Raw genomic sequence first — 14,773 nt, 5'->3', positions numbered from 1 at the left:
TTTCTTCTCCTTTCACTAGCCCACATGGGCTTTTCTTTTTTTAATACTGCATTTAATAGCACAAAAAATCACGAATACAAAGAAACTGGCAAAGGTGTTTGTCAATGAGATATCCCTGCCTCCTCCACTTTTCTGCTTTCATACCCATGTACATCATGGGCTACATTTTTATAAACTTTTCTTTTTTCCCCCCAAATGTATAACTGTTATGTGATTGGTCAATTGAAGCTGAAACACCCATGGAGAAAGATGTTTTACGGTTACAAGGGCACACACCCCCCCACACCACCCCCCTCCCCCCCACATCTTCCCACACAACCTTTTGGAGGAATATAGGATATGTACCAGTGTCACGATTTCCCTGCTCCTGCCTTCCCCACCAGAGCATTCCTGCCATTTAATTTTCCTTTAAGTGACTGCCTAGACTAGAGCCTCTTCTCCCTCCCCTTCTATTTCTCTTCCATCAGGACCGTTTGGACACTGGGTACTGTTCAATTCTTACTCTGTCAGGCCCATGGGCCATGGTCAAGTAGGTCCTTAAATCTTGATGCCAGTTGTAGTACGGGTGTCGTCATCTTCCATTACAGGTAGTCTGTGTGTCGCTTCAGTAGGCTTGTGTGTTCATTTCTTTCACTTTTTCTGACTCATGTTCCAGGACCTGTTTGTGATAGAAGAGTAAATACCCTTCACTGTCCAGCACGTCCTTAATACTGGCCTTGGTGATGACAGCATCATCACATTTGAACCACTGGTCCTTGTGGTGCCGGATGAAGCTGGTGTAGTGGCCACTCTCCAAGGTTCCTTGGTGATTAACCACAGCAAACAAGGAATACTTATTCTCGTTGCTTCCACTATTGGTTGGCAGCTGCAACTGTCCATTCATTCTGCTCTCTTTACTCGAGGCCATAAACGGTGTCATATCCAGCTCCAGAGGAAAGGAAATGTATGTAGTGATCTTGCGCCTCTGTTTGGCTGAGTGTTCAAACCGTTTGAAATGAAAACAGGCAACAACTGGTAATTTATTCATTGTGAGCTGTTTGGTTGATTCCTGGTAGCTTTGGCAACTGCCACATTTGATTTTGGCACTGCTTCCTAAGTGCTCTGGCCTTGTAAACCTTCGCAAGCAGTCTGTGAGGGTGGTGATGCCTGGTATGTGGCTTTCCCCATTCACACTGCTCTCCCTCCCTGGACTCATGGGCCAGAAGGAGGTGCAAGAGCCAGGCAAGTCCAAACTGATGTCCCAGCATGGGTCTATGGTCGTGGAGACGCCATGGCAGGCTTGACAGGTGACATCAGACTGCAGGCCACCTGTGAAGATTTGGTCTATGATGCAGTTACAGTGGTTGGGATTGTTGGCTGCCTTCCCTACATCATCACCTTTGCAGTGCCTGTGCAGCACATCTAATGCTGCGATGAGGAACTCGTGGGCATCCTGTTGCCTGTACCCTGCTAAATGACGAGCATGTATCCACACCAGGTGCAGTAACTTATAGGGAACGTGAGGAGACGGGTTTCCAGAATACAACTCCCGAAAGAGTGAAGACATCTCACAGACCAGACACAACTCAGGACTGGGCATTTCACATCGGTGCCTGTCAGAGAGGAAGAAATCTCTCAGTATGGGAGTGTGGGTCAGGGCCTGGACGATGCAGTTCATAAAGCACGTGTTGCCGAGATTGATTAGTCCTCTTAAGCCGATAGTGAAGCTGGAGGTGATTCTTCTCCTCCGAGGATTGTGCCCCAGCAGTTCTAACTCGGGTTTGGTTGTTTCCCAGGTTGGATATTTCTCACCAAGGCCTGGCACTGAACACTGCTGGTGAGAAACCTCTGTCGAGGTGGAGGCTTGTAATTTCAAGGCTTCTCCTTGCTCTTCTTTGGCAATTTGCTCAATGTCTTTGTCATACACATAGTCCTTACACATAAAGCAGTATATACCTCCGTAATAAAGGTCTACGGCTAAGTTGTGTTGTTTTGTCTCGGCGTGCTCATGAATGTGTTTCTCTGTGAAGCAGCCAAAGAAGACACAGGAAAGGCAAGAGTGGAGTCTGTTCAAATGGGTGCCACACACATGGCAGATGCACGACTTTGCCTTGCTTTTCCTGGTCTCTGGGGTTCCACACCACACGAAGCACTGGTAAATGACCCGCAGTTCCTGCCTCCAGTTCTCTCCCACCTTAAAACTGTTCACGTGGGAACAACCTGGTGGCCCCACAGCAAAATCCACATCCAGGCATCCGCCCCCAGGGCCGCGCCGGGGCCGGGGCCGGGGCGGGGGCCGTGGCCTAGGCTGCGGCGGGGTACGGAGCCGGGTCTGGGGCCGGGGCCGGGGTCGGCGGCGCGGAGCACGACTGCGACGCGGAGAGGGATCGGGGGGCCGCGACGGGTCGGAGGGAAGGGTGGGGGGAGGAACCTCGTCGCTGCTGCCGCCACCGCCGCTCCGCGCTGGATTCTCATCCTCCAGCTCCTGCTTCGGCTCCCCCTTCGGCTGCTGCTCCGCCTCCCGTACCGGCTCGGGTTCGGGCTCCAGCTTGAGCTCAGCCCGGCGGCCCGGACCCTCCGCCGTCTCCACCTTCCCCGCCGTCTCCACCTTCTCGGTGGCGTCCACCTTCCCTGCCGCCTCCACCTTCCCCGCCGCCTCCACCTTCCCCTCCACCTTCGCCTCCGCCTCCACCTTCCTCTCCGCCTTCTCCGCCGTCTCCGCCGTCTCCGCCTCCTCTACCTCCTCCGCCTCCACTGGCGGCGGCTCCTCCCCCTGCTCGCAGGGCTCTGGCGGCCACTGGGCGTGGCGGCGCGGGGGCCACGCAGACCTGGGGTGTCCCCCGCCCGGCCTGAGGGAGCGTGGTGGCTGTGGCAGCTGGACCCAAAAGGGACTTTCACTGAAGGAGGCGGCGGCGGAAGCAGGCGACGCCCCCGGGAATCCTCCCGCCGAAGCCCCCTAGCGGAGGCCGCTTCTGCAGCCAGGCCCCGTTTCCTTTAATTCAATATTTTCCAAACTTGCTTGTTCACGAGAATCACGTGGGGAGCATGTTGAAATTACAGATTCCTCGGCTCCACCCGCAGGCCTACGGAATCAGACTCTGGAAGGGAGGTACTCCGGAACCTGTATCTCTAACTAGGGCCCGAGAGGCTGCTTATGATCAGGCAAGTTTGGGAAACACAGCTCTAATTCATTGAGGCTGGCGGGAAGGGGGGCGGGGACCGCGCAGTCTCTTTAAGGCGCTTCCAGTTCTCAGCTCCAATCGCTGCTCTGACCCCCATCGTCGTCTCCTCCCCTCTCCTCGTCCTTCCCTTGGTCCAGGCAGGCTTCCCCCAGCACTGCGCGGCCAGGGGCCGAAAGGTTGCCAAGTCCACAAACGTTTGAGACTGTGTAATATCCCCTCACGAGGGGGTCGTGGGGAGCACAGGCAGAAGTCGTGACAGTCATCATTTCGGTGATTGAGCCTGCCCCCAGTATGTCCCAGTCTCCCCTCCCACCCAGGTCCTTCTCTTCCCACAAAGATTGAAGCTTCAGCTCCAATTGGGGGCAGGCCTGGACCCAGATCTGGAGCGGCAACGATTCCAAGGATCTGAAGTGGCACCTCCCCTTTTCCATCTTATCAGTGTTCTGCGGAGTCCAGACCAGCTCCTTGCCTCCTCCTCAGGCTCCCAAGGCCAAGAGTGGGATGAGGGTTTGGCAACTGGCTTTCTGCCCCAGTAGATGCTGAGCAGCCGCGGGACAGAACTCAGCTCTTCTATCCAAGGCCAGTGGGGACAAGGCACCACAAGGCCATCTCTACAACTGGCACCTCTCCTACAGCTGAGAGAAGGGCCTAAACTACAGGATACAGTCCAGAGACCCTTAATCTTTAGCAGAGTCTCAGGGTGGGCAGCAGGTTGGAGTGGAAAGGAAGCCTGTGGGGCCACTAATGGAGAGAAGGGGTTGGGCAGAATCTCAGGGGCCTCTGGGAACCCCTGTGTTGGGAAACTGCTGACACTGAGCAGCAGCACTATGGAGTCCATGAGAAATGAAGCCAGAACCAGCAGCTTGGGTTTTCAGCATGACTGGGGGTGTGGGAAAGCAAGATGCAGTTGCTAGTCCCAGAGAGTCCAGCCCCAGGCAGGCATCAGCACATGGAACTGGAGGGCAGGCAGTGTTCTAAGAAGAGTCTGGGGGTGGCTGACTGTGGCCTAGCGCACCCTGGCAGGCTTGTGGGGCAGTGCTGCTTGGTTATATACTCCAGCAAAGTTCTCTCTGGTCTGCACAGGATGTCACCATTCACCTGGCCCTCCCTCCAGGAAGGGGAAAGGGAAGGACACCTGGGGTTAGCAGCAGGAGGTAATTGTTGGGAATCAGGAACACTTAAGGAAGATGTCTGGTTCCTACCCAGCTGAGGTTCTGCCTGGGTACCTGCCCTTCCTACATCAGTTCTGCTTTTAATTCCTTGAAGCACCCCAGCATCCTTCCAGTAATTACCTGCCCTTTGTGGCCTGCAACCAGAGGAACTGCAACTAGCATACTCATGGAAGGAATGCTGCTGCTACTAAAAGTGACTGGGTTCATGGAGTGTGGGAGGCAGGAGGAAGGGGTTACTCTCATCCCATCTTCACAGCGTAACAGACAATGAAGAGACCTAATGATCTCTGTGTACCTGGGACCATCTACCGTTGAAGACTAGCCAAGGTTACCTGGTTGCCTTACTGAGCAACTTCCTGTAGAAGCATACAGGCCCACCTGGACTCTGCTCAGGCCAGCATGTTCAGGAAGTGGAGGACTCTGCCACCATTTATTCAACAGATGTTACAGATGTTTAGTCAGCACCCACCCACAGCCAGGTGTTGTATGGGATGCTGCAGAAACAACAGTAAAAAAAGACATTTACCCCAGGGCCAGAATCAGGACAGACCTACCCAAAAGTCACACTAAGGAAGTGTCTAGGTCACTAGCAGAGAAGAGACACCCAAACCAAAAATACATGTAGAAAATATGTAACAGAAACACTGTGACATTTGATTTTTTGGATAATCCCTATGGGAAAATCACAAATTAGTTGTACTTTACATTCATTTCCTGGTTGCATGTTGCTTTTGCTTTGAATCACTTGTGGAGGTGATCTTGAGATGCTTAGTGTTTGTTTGAGTGTGGCACAAAGACAAGACAAACCCTAGCAGAAGAGGCTGACCTTAGGAGAAAGAGCTCCTTATCGTCTCCATGCGTCTGGGTGCTAAATACAGCTCTGACCACAAGGTGGCAAAAGAGTAAATGACAATCCCTCATATACATATTTTTTATGTTTATATAAAACTATTGGTTTATATCAAAATGCTGTCTAAAAATATTTGAAAATGCTGTTCACTTACACGCATTTTTAGGTTGACAGTCTAAAATTTTGCATCATAAATGTCAGTTGGCTGCAATAATGTAATTTCTGACAAGTGCTAATATTCAAAATAAAACTGTTACGTCACAATTTTACATGAATCAATTGGACCCTAAATACCTTAGTGATTTGAAAGCAACCATCTTCTGTTTTAAAAATTCATAACCAATAGTCACATGTTGTATATTTCCCTTTTTTCCCTGATTTCTTAATTCCACTCTATTCTTCCCACAGAATTTTGTCCCAATAATATATATTTTTACACTTGAAACAATTTTATGCATTATTCTGCCATACTACTCTGCAGAAAAAATGTACAATTGTGTATTTAAATGCTCTTTAAATGTTCCTGTGATCATAAGGCTCTAAGTGTTGTGTAAAAATTTGCTGTTTAATCATGACAATTAGTATTAGAATATGATGGATCAAAGCATTTTAAATATATTACAAAATATTTTATATGTAATTATTAAAAATAAAAGTTCATTGGCAGGAAGTAAAGATTAGTAGAGCTTTTTTGAAAAAAATTAGTGGATATATCCATGGATAAACACTGCTTATTGCTAGAATAAGACATGATTCAGCATCAATCCTCTTCCTATTTTTTGCTAAATGTTAGCATACAGAAACCTTCATGTAAATGGTAAATCAGAATGGATATTTGTTTTAGCAATATCACTCAAGTCTTTGAATTCTTTTGGAAATATATGGGTAAAAAGTAAAAAAATACTTTATCTTCAAAATTATTTCTCATGATTTGTCAGCTAACAACTCCACTGGGTTTTCCTTCAATTTTATTGGAAGCAAAGAAATGGAAACCATCTGAGTTGCAAAAGGATTTGCTCCCTTTCATTTGTTAGAACAGTTTGTTCACCATTGACAGCAGTGTTTGGAATTGTCTTTCTGGTGCCCCAAGGATTTTACACTGCAGGGCAATACATCCAGGTAAGATTCAGGATGGGTAAAAGGTATGCTTTTCTTTTGTAGGTACAAAGGCATGAGAAGGGAAAGATGGAAAAAGAACCATCTTGATTCCTCCACAGAAAGTATATTATTTGGCAGATCAATTTTAAAAATACATACAAAATTTGAGGATGTAGAAATTGATTCCCTCTAAACTCCAAGACCCTAGGGTAATACATCCTCCACTTTGAAATTTGCTGGCTTACATTGTTATAAAATTAATATATATATTTGTGGGTTTTTTTAAATATATAGAAAAGGGAATGACATGAAATGTGAAAGACCCTCTCTTCCCCTGACAGTCACACCAAGTTCTATGCCCTGGAAAATCTGAGAAATTTTCTATGCAGATACAAGTGTATTTTATACATATATTCTTTTTATGAAATATAAATGAGACTAATATACAGAAGTTCTCTCCAAGTTGATTTATACATCCAATGAAACACCAATAAAAATTCCCATGAGATTTTTAGGGGAGACTTAACAAAGTAATTCCTAAATTAATATGGAAAATTAAAAAGCATTTCCCTCTTCCTTTTTCTTCTTTCTAAAAATAAGTATTTAATTGCTATAGGTAAATAGTCAACTTGTAACCAATCAAATTGAAAGGCAAAAAAAAAAGAAATAGAAAAAGAAAAAGAAAAAAGAAACTAATAACCAACAACCTATTCTTATATGTGGGGAAAAATACTGTATTATATCAACTCTAAGAGGTACATTTCCTCAGAATTCAACATTGCTGAAATATTTGAATGATGGTTTAAGATTGTTTGGCAGCATTTTTTTCTTTCGTGGTGATACATAAAATACTGGTGTATCTCACAGTAAATAGTATCTTAGAGTCAGTGTAATGCTCAAAAGTCATCCTTTTAAGTCTTTGTTATTTGGATCCTTGTTGTATGTAGCCTGAATACAATTCCTAAGTGAGAGTAGACTTGCTTGCATTTTTTCCAGCTTACATAAATTTATTGGGTGCCTAGTCTAGTGTTGTGAACACAATCTGAAGTCATTATATAGTTATAGATAAGTATCAAACTAGTGGGTTTGCCACATCCTTTGTGAAATCTTCAGTGCTGACCTCCAAATAGCAGGCTTTCTATGTCACTCCTAGCAAACCCGCAAGTCCTTATCCTGGCCTTTCAGAGGCCCCTCTGAATCTGGCCTTGGTCTCTTAGACCTTGATTCCTATCAGCTCAGCCTTGCTTCAAACAGACTACACTTATTTCCAGTCCTTGCATAAATTAAGCTGGCTCCTATTTCCAGGCCTATATCCTTATTATTTCTACTGCTTGGAAAACTCTTCCTTAAGAAATCCTCATGGCTTTCTCCCTTACTTGCTTCAGATCTCTGCTTAAATATCACCTTATCTCAGAACCATTCCACTGTATAAAATAGCAACCCATCCCTCCTTTATTATTCTTCATAAGATATCACTACATGACATATTGAGTAATTACCACGTGGATGTATTAAATATTACACACACAAATAATATAAACACCAAGAGAATAAGATGTTCACTATTCTATTCCTAATGCCTTTTTGGAACTTATTACATGTTTAAGTATTTGTGAAATGAGCAAATAAATGTTTTCCTCATGGATGAAATCCACCCTATTTTCATATGTTTACTGGGCATTTTGTATTACCTTTTTTGTGAACTGCCTAGTTTTCTTGTGGTTTCTCAATAATCATAATAAGTAGCACTTAGATGGCTCTTGAGGTATGCCAAGGGCTGTTCCGTTTACTTGTTTAACCCTCACTACAATTTTAAGAAATTATCTTATCTACTCCCATTTTCAAGTGATAAAACTGAGGCACAGGGAGATCGAATAACACCCAAGTAAGTGATAGATGTGGGATTCAAGCTCAGCAGCTGGAATCTAGAATTTGGACTTATAAGTACTAGTCTATTAGCATTTATCTGTCAGATTCTAAAATATAACTGTTTCCCCATTTGTCATTGACTTGTCTTTTATTTTTTGCTATGTGATTGTTAAGAATATTATATAGACAAGTTTCTGACACATTTCTTCATGTAGTGTGGATTTTAATACCTATTAAAGAAAAGTTCTTTTTCACCCTGATTATAAAAGTACAGATTGAATGTAAAGGGCCTGAGACAAAAAAGGAGTTTGATGATTTCAAGAAATGAAAGCAAAGCCAGTAAGGCTTGAGCTTGGTGACCAAGAAAGGGGAGAGTGACATAAGATGAGGATGAGGACCAAGATGCAGGTGAGGGCCAGATCACCTGGAACTTTGTAGAGCATCATACAGGATTTGAATATTATCTCAAGTCCACTGAGAATCATTTTGGAGTTTTTAAGCAAGGCAATGCCATGATATGAGTTATGGTTTACATATAATAATTATAATCTAATAATAACAGTAAACCAACATTGATTGCTTATGATATGCCAAGTACTATTTAATAAGTAATTTAATAAATTATTTTAACCTCATAACACACTAATGAGGTAGGTACTAATATTACTATTACTATACACATGAAGAAACTGAGATCCCTAAACATTAAAGGAGCTGGGAATGTACCTCAGTGGTAGAGTACTTTCCTAGCATGCATGAGACCCTGGGCTTGATCCCCAACACTGCAAAAATAATTTTTTAAATAAAGTACTTTGAATTTTCTCTTGCTTACTCTCTGTTTCTATACTTCTTCCCATTCAGAATATGCCTAACTTCAACAATGAGATGTCTGATAACCTACTTTTTCTATACCCTTGATGTCTCATTGGGGTCTGCAGATCTGTTTGTGGCTAACAAAAGGAAAATAGCAAGTCAACTCAACACTAGGGCCCCAAAGTTGTACTACTGTGCTCCTACCATCCTGTTTGGTCCAGGCAAAAATGCTCAGAAATAGCCAGCCTGCTGTCCCATTCATGATGACTAAGAGTTTACTCAGCAGCCCCTGCTTACCATTGCAGCAGTACTAGGCCTTGTACCTTGCGCTCCCACAGCCATATCGGCAATCAGAGAACTGAGGAATGGGGTTCATCAGGATATGCCACAGGAGATGGTGGAGATCCCAACCCTAAAGAGGAAAGCAGTGGGCCTAGAGGTGTGGAAGGACCAGAAAATGGAGGAACTCAAGGCTTCCTTCAAGCATGCATCTAGTCCTAGGGAGCCTGCACCCAAGTGATTACAATGGTCCAAGTCTTTCTCTAACTGAAAAAAAGGAAAGAGAGAGAGAGAGAGAGAGAGAGAGAGAGAGAACAAGCAAATTCATGGTTGTTGGGATGGCAGCAAAAATGTAGATTATACTGCATCATATCCCAACCAGCCATCTCCCCAGTTTTCACCACATATTGCCTCTAGCTAGTCTGTAGCTTCCATCTGTCTTCAGCAGCTCTAACTGTAGCCTGTCAGACTGATGCACCATTTGATTTACACTTTTGATTTTCTACTTATGTGCATTACATGGTCTCTGATAAGCTTGCTGCATGTTGGCACAACATCTCATTAACCACCTATCTTACCTTTGCCTTGTAGGAAAATATTGGAATCCCAAAATATGTGTCCAGTGCTGGAGGTTGGAACTATGGGATAAAGCTTGAACCTGGGCATGAACTTAAAAGAAGCTCAGTGAACAGTACATTCTGCAATTACACTTACCAACGTGTTTCAGTCAGCTTTTTTGCTGCTGTGACTTAAAGACCTGAAAATAACAATTTTAGAGGAGGAAAAATTTATTTGGGGGTTCACACTTTCAGAGGTCTCAGTCCATAGACAGCTGGCTTCATTCCCTGGGGCTCGAAGTGATTCAGAATATCATGGTGGAAGAGTATGGTGGAGGGAAGCAGTTCTCATGTTGATAAGTAAGTAGAGAAAGACTCCACTCCCTAGAGACAAAATATATACCACAAAGGAATGCCCCCAGGGACCCACCTCCTCTCGCCATACTCTACCCACCTCCAGTTACCATTTGGTTAATCCCATCAGAGGATTAATCCACTGATTGGACTAAGGCTCCCACAACCCAATCATTTCTCCTCCAAACTTTCCTGCATTATCTCACACATGAGATTTTAGGGGACACCCACATCTAAACCATAACACATAGTATGGAATTTGACTTCTTATGCTTGTCCTTAGTGTCTCTTTGAAGTCTGAATGATGGAGAAAGATGGAGCTTGTAAGATTGTACCCAAACTGGCAGGTAAAAATCTTAATCACATTTTTATTATTTTTAATCTTAATTCTTTTAAAACCATAAACAGCAAACAAACAAAATTATATAACCTCAATAGAGGGAAATTCAGCAATGTCTACCAAAATTACATGTGTTTTCCTTATTTGACTCATTAATCACACTTCTAGGAATCAAACACAAAGATAACACTAGCTAAAGTGCAAAATGACATATGCACAAGACCATTCATTGCTGCACTTTGCATAATAACAAAAGTTTGGAGAAATGTCCACCACTAAGGGACCAGTTAAATAAAATAGAGCACAGCTGTAAAATGCAGTACTGTGAAATGAAATAGATTTTTATATAATGATTTGGACTAAAATGTCTTGATACATTGTCAGATGTCCCCTGGGGAATGAAATCCCCTCCAGTTGAGAACTACTAGTATAAGAAAATGACCATAAATAAATTTTTTAAATTAGGGAAAATGATGATGGAAAACTCTACCACCTGAACCCACTGATCAATTTTAGCATCACTAAGTTTATGACAGTTACATATTATGTACCTCCTGGTAGGATAAAATAGGAAGCATACAATACCTATGATGTATTGGTGCCAAAATTAAAAATTGAACCTAAATCTAATAGCCCCAACTCTCCATTGATAGTGAATATAGAAGGCAAAAGAACAAATTCAAAGTTGCCACTAGGAAATAATCAGTCAAATCCAGAATGTAGGATCTCTCATAAGAAAATTGTCAATTTCTTCAATGATAAATGGCATTTAAAATGAGATGCAGGAAATAAAGGTGAATATATAGATTTTTTTTAGTTTTTTTATTTGTTCTTTTTAGATACATGAGAGTAGAGTATATTTTGACATATCATACATACATGGAGTATAAGTTCCCATTCTTGTGGTTGTACATGATGTGGTTGTGTATTCATATATGAACACAGGAAATTCATATCCAATTCATTCCATTGTCTTTCCTATTCGCATCCTTGCTCCCTTCCCTTCACTCCCCTTTGTCAAATCCAATGAACTTCTATTTTCCCCTGTCCTTATTGTGTGATAGCATCTGCACATCAGAGAGAACATTCAGCCTTGTTTTTTGGGGATTGGCTTATTTCACTTAACATGATAGTCTCCAGTTCCATCCATTTCCCGGCAAATGCCATAATTTCATTCTTCTTTATGACTAAGATTCCATCATGTATATATACCACATTTTATTAAATTTATAGATCTTTTAAAAGGCCTTAACAACCAAATACAATATTACATTTGATTAGTATATTATTTTTAAAAGTTTTAAAACATTTCTTGAGAAAATCTGCATATGAATTGATATTCAATTATATTACTAAAGAATTATTTTAGTAAATTTTAATAATGTTTTTGTGATTGTATACAAAGTATTTTTCTGTTAGATATGCACACGGACATTGAGTGAAATGATATAATATTGTTTGAATTTAAAACATTACAACAAATCTTGGGGTGGGGAGGAGAAATGAAGCAAGATCTGTAAAATGTTGCAAACTGTATCTGAGTAAAGTTGGTTCATTGTATTAATCTCTCTACTTTGGTATATACATAAATGTTTCCATAATAAAGTGATTTTAAAGAGAAAACAATGGAGCTTCCATTTCCGGAAAGATTTAGTAGGTATACGTTTCCCTATTCCTCCTGCTAAATACAGTTAAATACCCTGAACACTGTATATAACACAAAAGTAAGAAGACTCTGAAAGGTCGACAGAATAAAGTAGACTGACATAGACCTCAGAACCAAAGGAATGATACAGCAATGAGTGCCCTGAGGGTTTTTCTCTCTTGAATATCCTATACCAGGCTGTGGAGAAGCTGGTAACCTGGAAGTATCAATGAGCACAGACCTAAAAATAAAAAGCCTCAAGAAAAGTGTGTTCTCTCTAGGCCAAGGACCAGGAAAAGAGCAATCTTTCCAGATAGATAAGTTGTAGATATAACCACTCTACTATAACCAAACACCATTAAAAATTACAGCGTTGACCATGCTGCCAACAAAGGTCAAGCAGGAAACTTAGACTTCCACCTTTGCCAGGATCCCAAATTTTTCATCATAGTAGTGTCAGAAGAGGGCAAGTTGGGAGCCAGAACATTCGTTTTCTCCATCAGTGGATACTACATGGGAATTCCTAGACTTCCATGACCACTTGGAGATAAGGAGGGAGGGCCCTCTTCTCTCCATTGGGTTGTATCAGTGGAAGCCTAGTAGAGAATCATAAATTTCACAACCATTCATCAATTACAAGAATACCCCCACCATTATTACATGGTGTCAGTGGAGGTCACAAGGAATCATAACAAGGAACTCCTGTCCCTTTCTGCCAGGGTGGTATCAGAAGATACCACTTCGACTCCATCTTGCCAAGCAGTAATGATGAGAAACCTCCCCCACAGATGTCACTTGAACTGAGGGGGTCACCTAGGCTTCCATTACACCTAGAAGTAACAAAGTGGCATTTCTCTTCCCCTGCCATACCAGTGTCAGAAGTACTGTGATAAAACAGAAGATCTAGAGTCTTAAAACTCCCAAAATGTCCAGGTTTCAATTTAAAAAATCACTCTTATCAAGAAGCAGGAAATCTTTAATGAGAAAAGTCAATCTAAAGGGACCAACAGGGGTGGGGATAGAGCTCAGTAGTAGAGTACTTGCCAGGCATGTACAAAGCCCTCAACTCAATTCTCAGCACTGCAAAAATTTAAAGACACCAGTTATAAGATGGTATCAAGGTTTAAAAAGACATATCAACAAGCAATTACAAACATAACAAAAACAAATGAAAAAGTAGAAAGTCCTAGCAAAGAAATAGGAGACTAAAAAAAAACTAAATGGAATTTTAGAACTGAAAAATATGATAACTACAATTTATAAACTCAATGGACAGGCAGAATGGGGGAGAGGGGAAAGAATCAGTGAACTGGAATATAGAATATTATAAATTATTTAATATGAACAACACAGAGAAAATAGACTGAAAAAATTGAACAGATCCTGAGGAACATGTGGGACTATGACAAAAGATCAAATGTTGATGTCATCATAGTTAGGAGAGAAGAAAAAAGATGGGACTGAAATGATATTTAAAGAAATGATTGCTGAAATTTTCCCAAGGGTCATGAAACTACAGATTCAAGAAACTCAGCAAACCCTAAATAGGATAAACATAAACACACATATACACAAACCAAAAAAAAAAAATCCACGTCAGGACATACCATAGTCAAACTTTTGCAAACAGAGAGAAATGTAAAAATGTTGAAGTCAGTAAGAGAGAAACAAAGCCTTGCCTATAGGGAAAACGATTTGAATCAGAATTTCTCACCAGAAACAATAGAGACCAGAAAGAATTGGCACAACATTTTTCAAGCACTAAAGGAAAGAACTGTCAATCAAGAATACCTTTATACACCAAAAATATTCTTCGGGAACAAAGCAGAAATCAAGACATTATCAGATGAAAGAAAACTAAAAGAATTTGCCACCAGCAAACATACCCGAAAGAATAGCTAAAAGAAATTCTCTAACCAGAAAGGAAATTATAAAACATGGAATTTTGAAGCATCTGAAAAAAAATAAAAGCTTAACAGAAAGAGTAAAGATATGGCTAATTACAATAGATTTTTCCCCTTCTTCCCTGTAGTTTTCATAATTGTATTTGATGGTTGAAACAAAAATTATAACACTATTTGATATGGTCCTCAATGTACACAAAGGAAATACTTAAGATTATTATAAGTGAAGTAAGATAAAGAGAGGTGAGGTTCTACATTTCACTGAAACTTGTAAAATACAAACCAGCAGAATGTGCTAAAGTTTGTGTATATAAAGTAATACTTAGAGTAACCAATAAAAAAGTGATAGAAAGAGATACTTCAAACACTACAGGTAAATAAAAATTCAATTTTAAAAAAGGTCCAACTAACTCACAGAAAAGCAGGGAAATGAATACAGAGGAACAAAAACAAAGAGATCTAACAAATAAATAAATACAATGTTAGACTTAAGCCCTAACACATCAATATCCTAAACTGGAAACCTACAAAATATCTCTTCATATGTAAATGACTGAACAAATTTTGGTACATTCATACTATGGAATTTTATTTACCAATTGAAGGACAAATTATACATGCAATAATTTGGATGAATCTCAAGGATATTATTATGCAGAGTGGAAAAAAAGAGCCAATTTGAAAAGGCCACAAACTATGATCTCATTTATATAACATTCTTGAAGTAACAA

The 14,773-nt window shown here is 41.4% G+C and overlaps 1 protein-coding gene across 1 annotated transcript in view; it reads right to left on the bottom strand.

Moving 5' to 3' along the window:
* Positions 1–315: 315 nt before the first annotated feature.
* LOC124971450 (ubiquitin carboxyl-terminal hydrolase 27) overlaps positions 316–14,773 on the bottom strand; it is a 53,314-nt gene continuing 38,856 nt past the window's right edge. Inside the window, exon 2 of the mRNA XM_047535221.1 lies at positions 316–2,828. Within this exon, the coding sequence (XP_047391177.1) occupies positions 605–2,828 (2,224 nt within the window). The 3' untranslated portion in view covers positions 316–604. The remainder of the gene's footprint in view (positions 2,829–14,773) is intronic.

Source organism: Sciurus carolinensis, chromosome X (genome assembly GCF_902686445.1).
Source record: "Sciurus carolinensis chromosome X, mSciCar1.2, whole genome shotgun sequence".
Lineage (NCBI taxonomy): Eukaryota > Metazoa > Chordata > Mammalia > Rodentia > Sciuridae > Sciurus > Sciurus carolinensis.
This window is presented reverse-complemented; position numbering and strand designations above follow the sequence as displayed.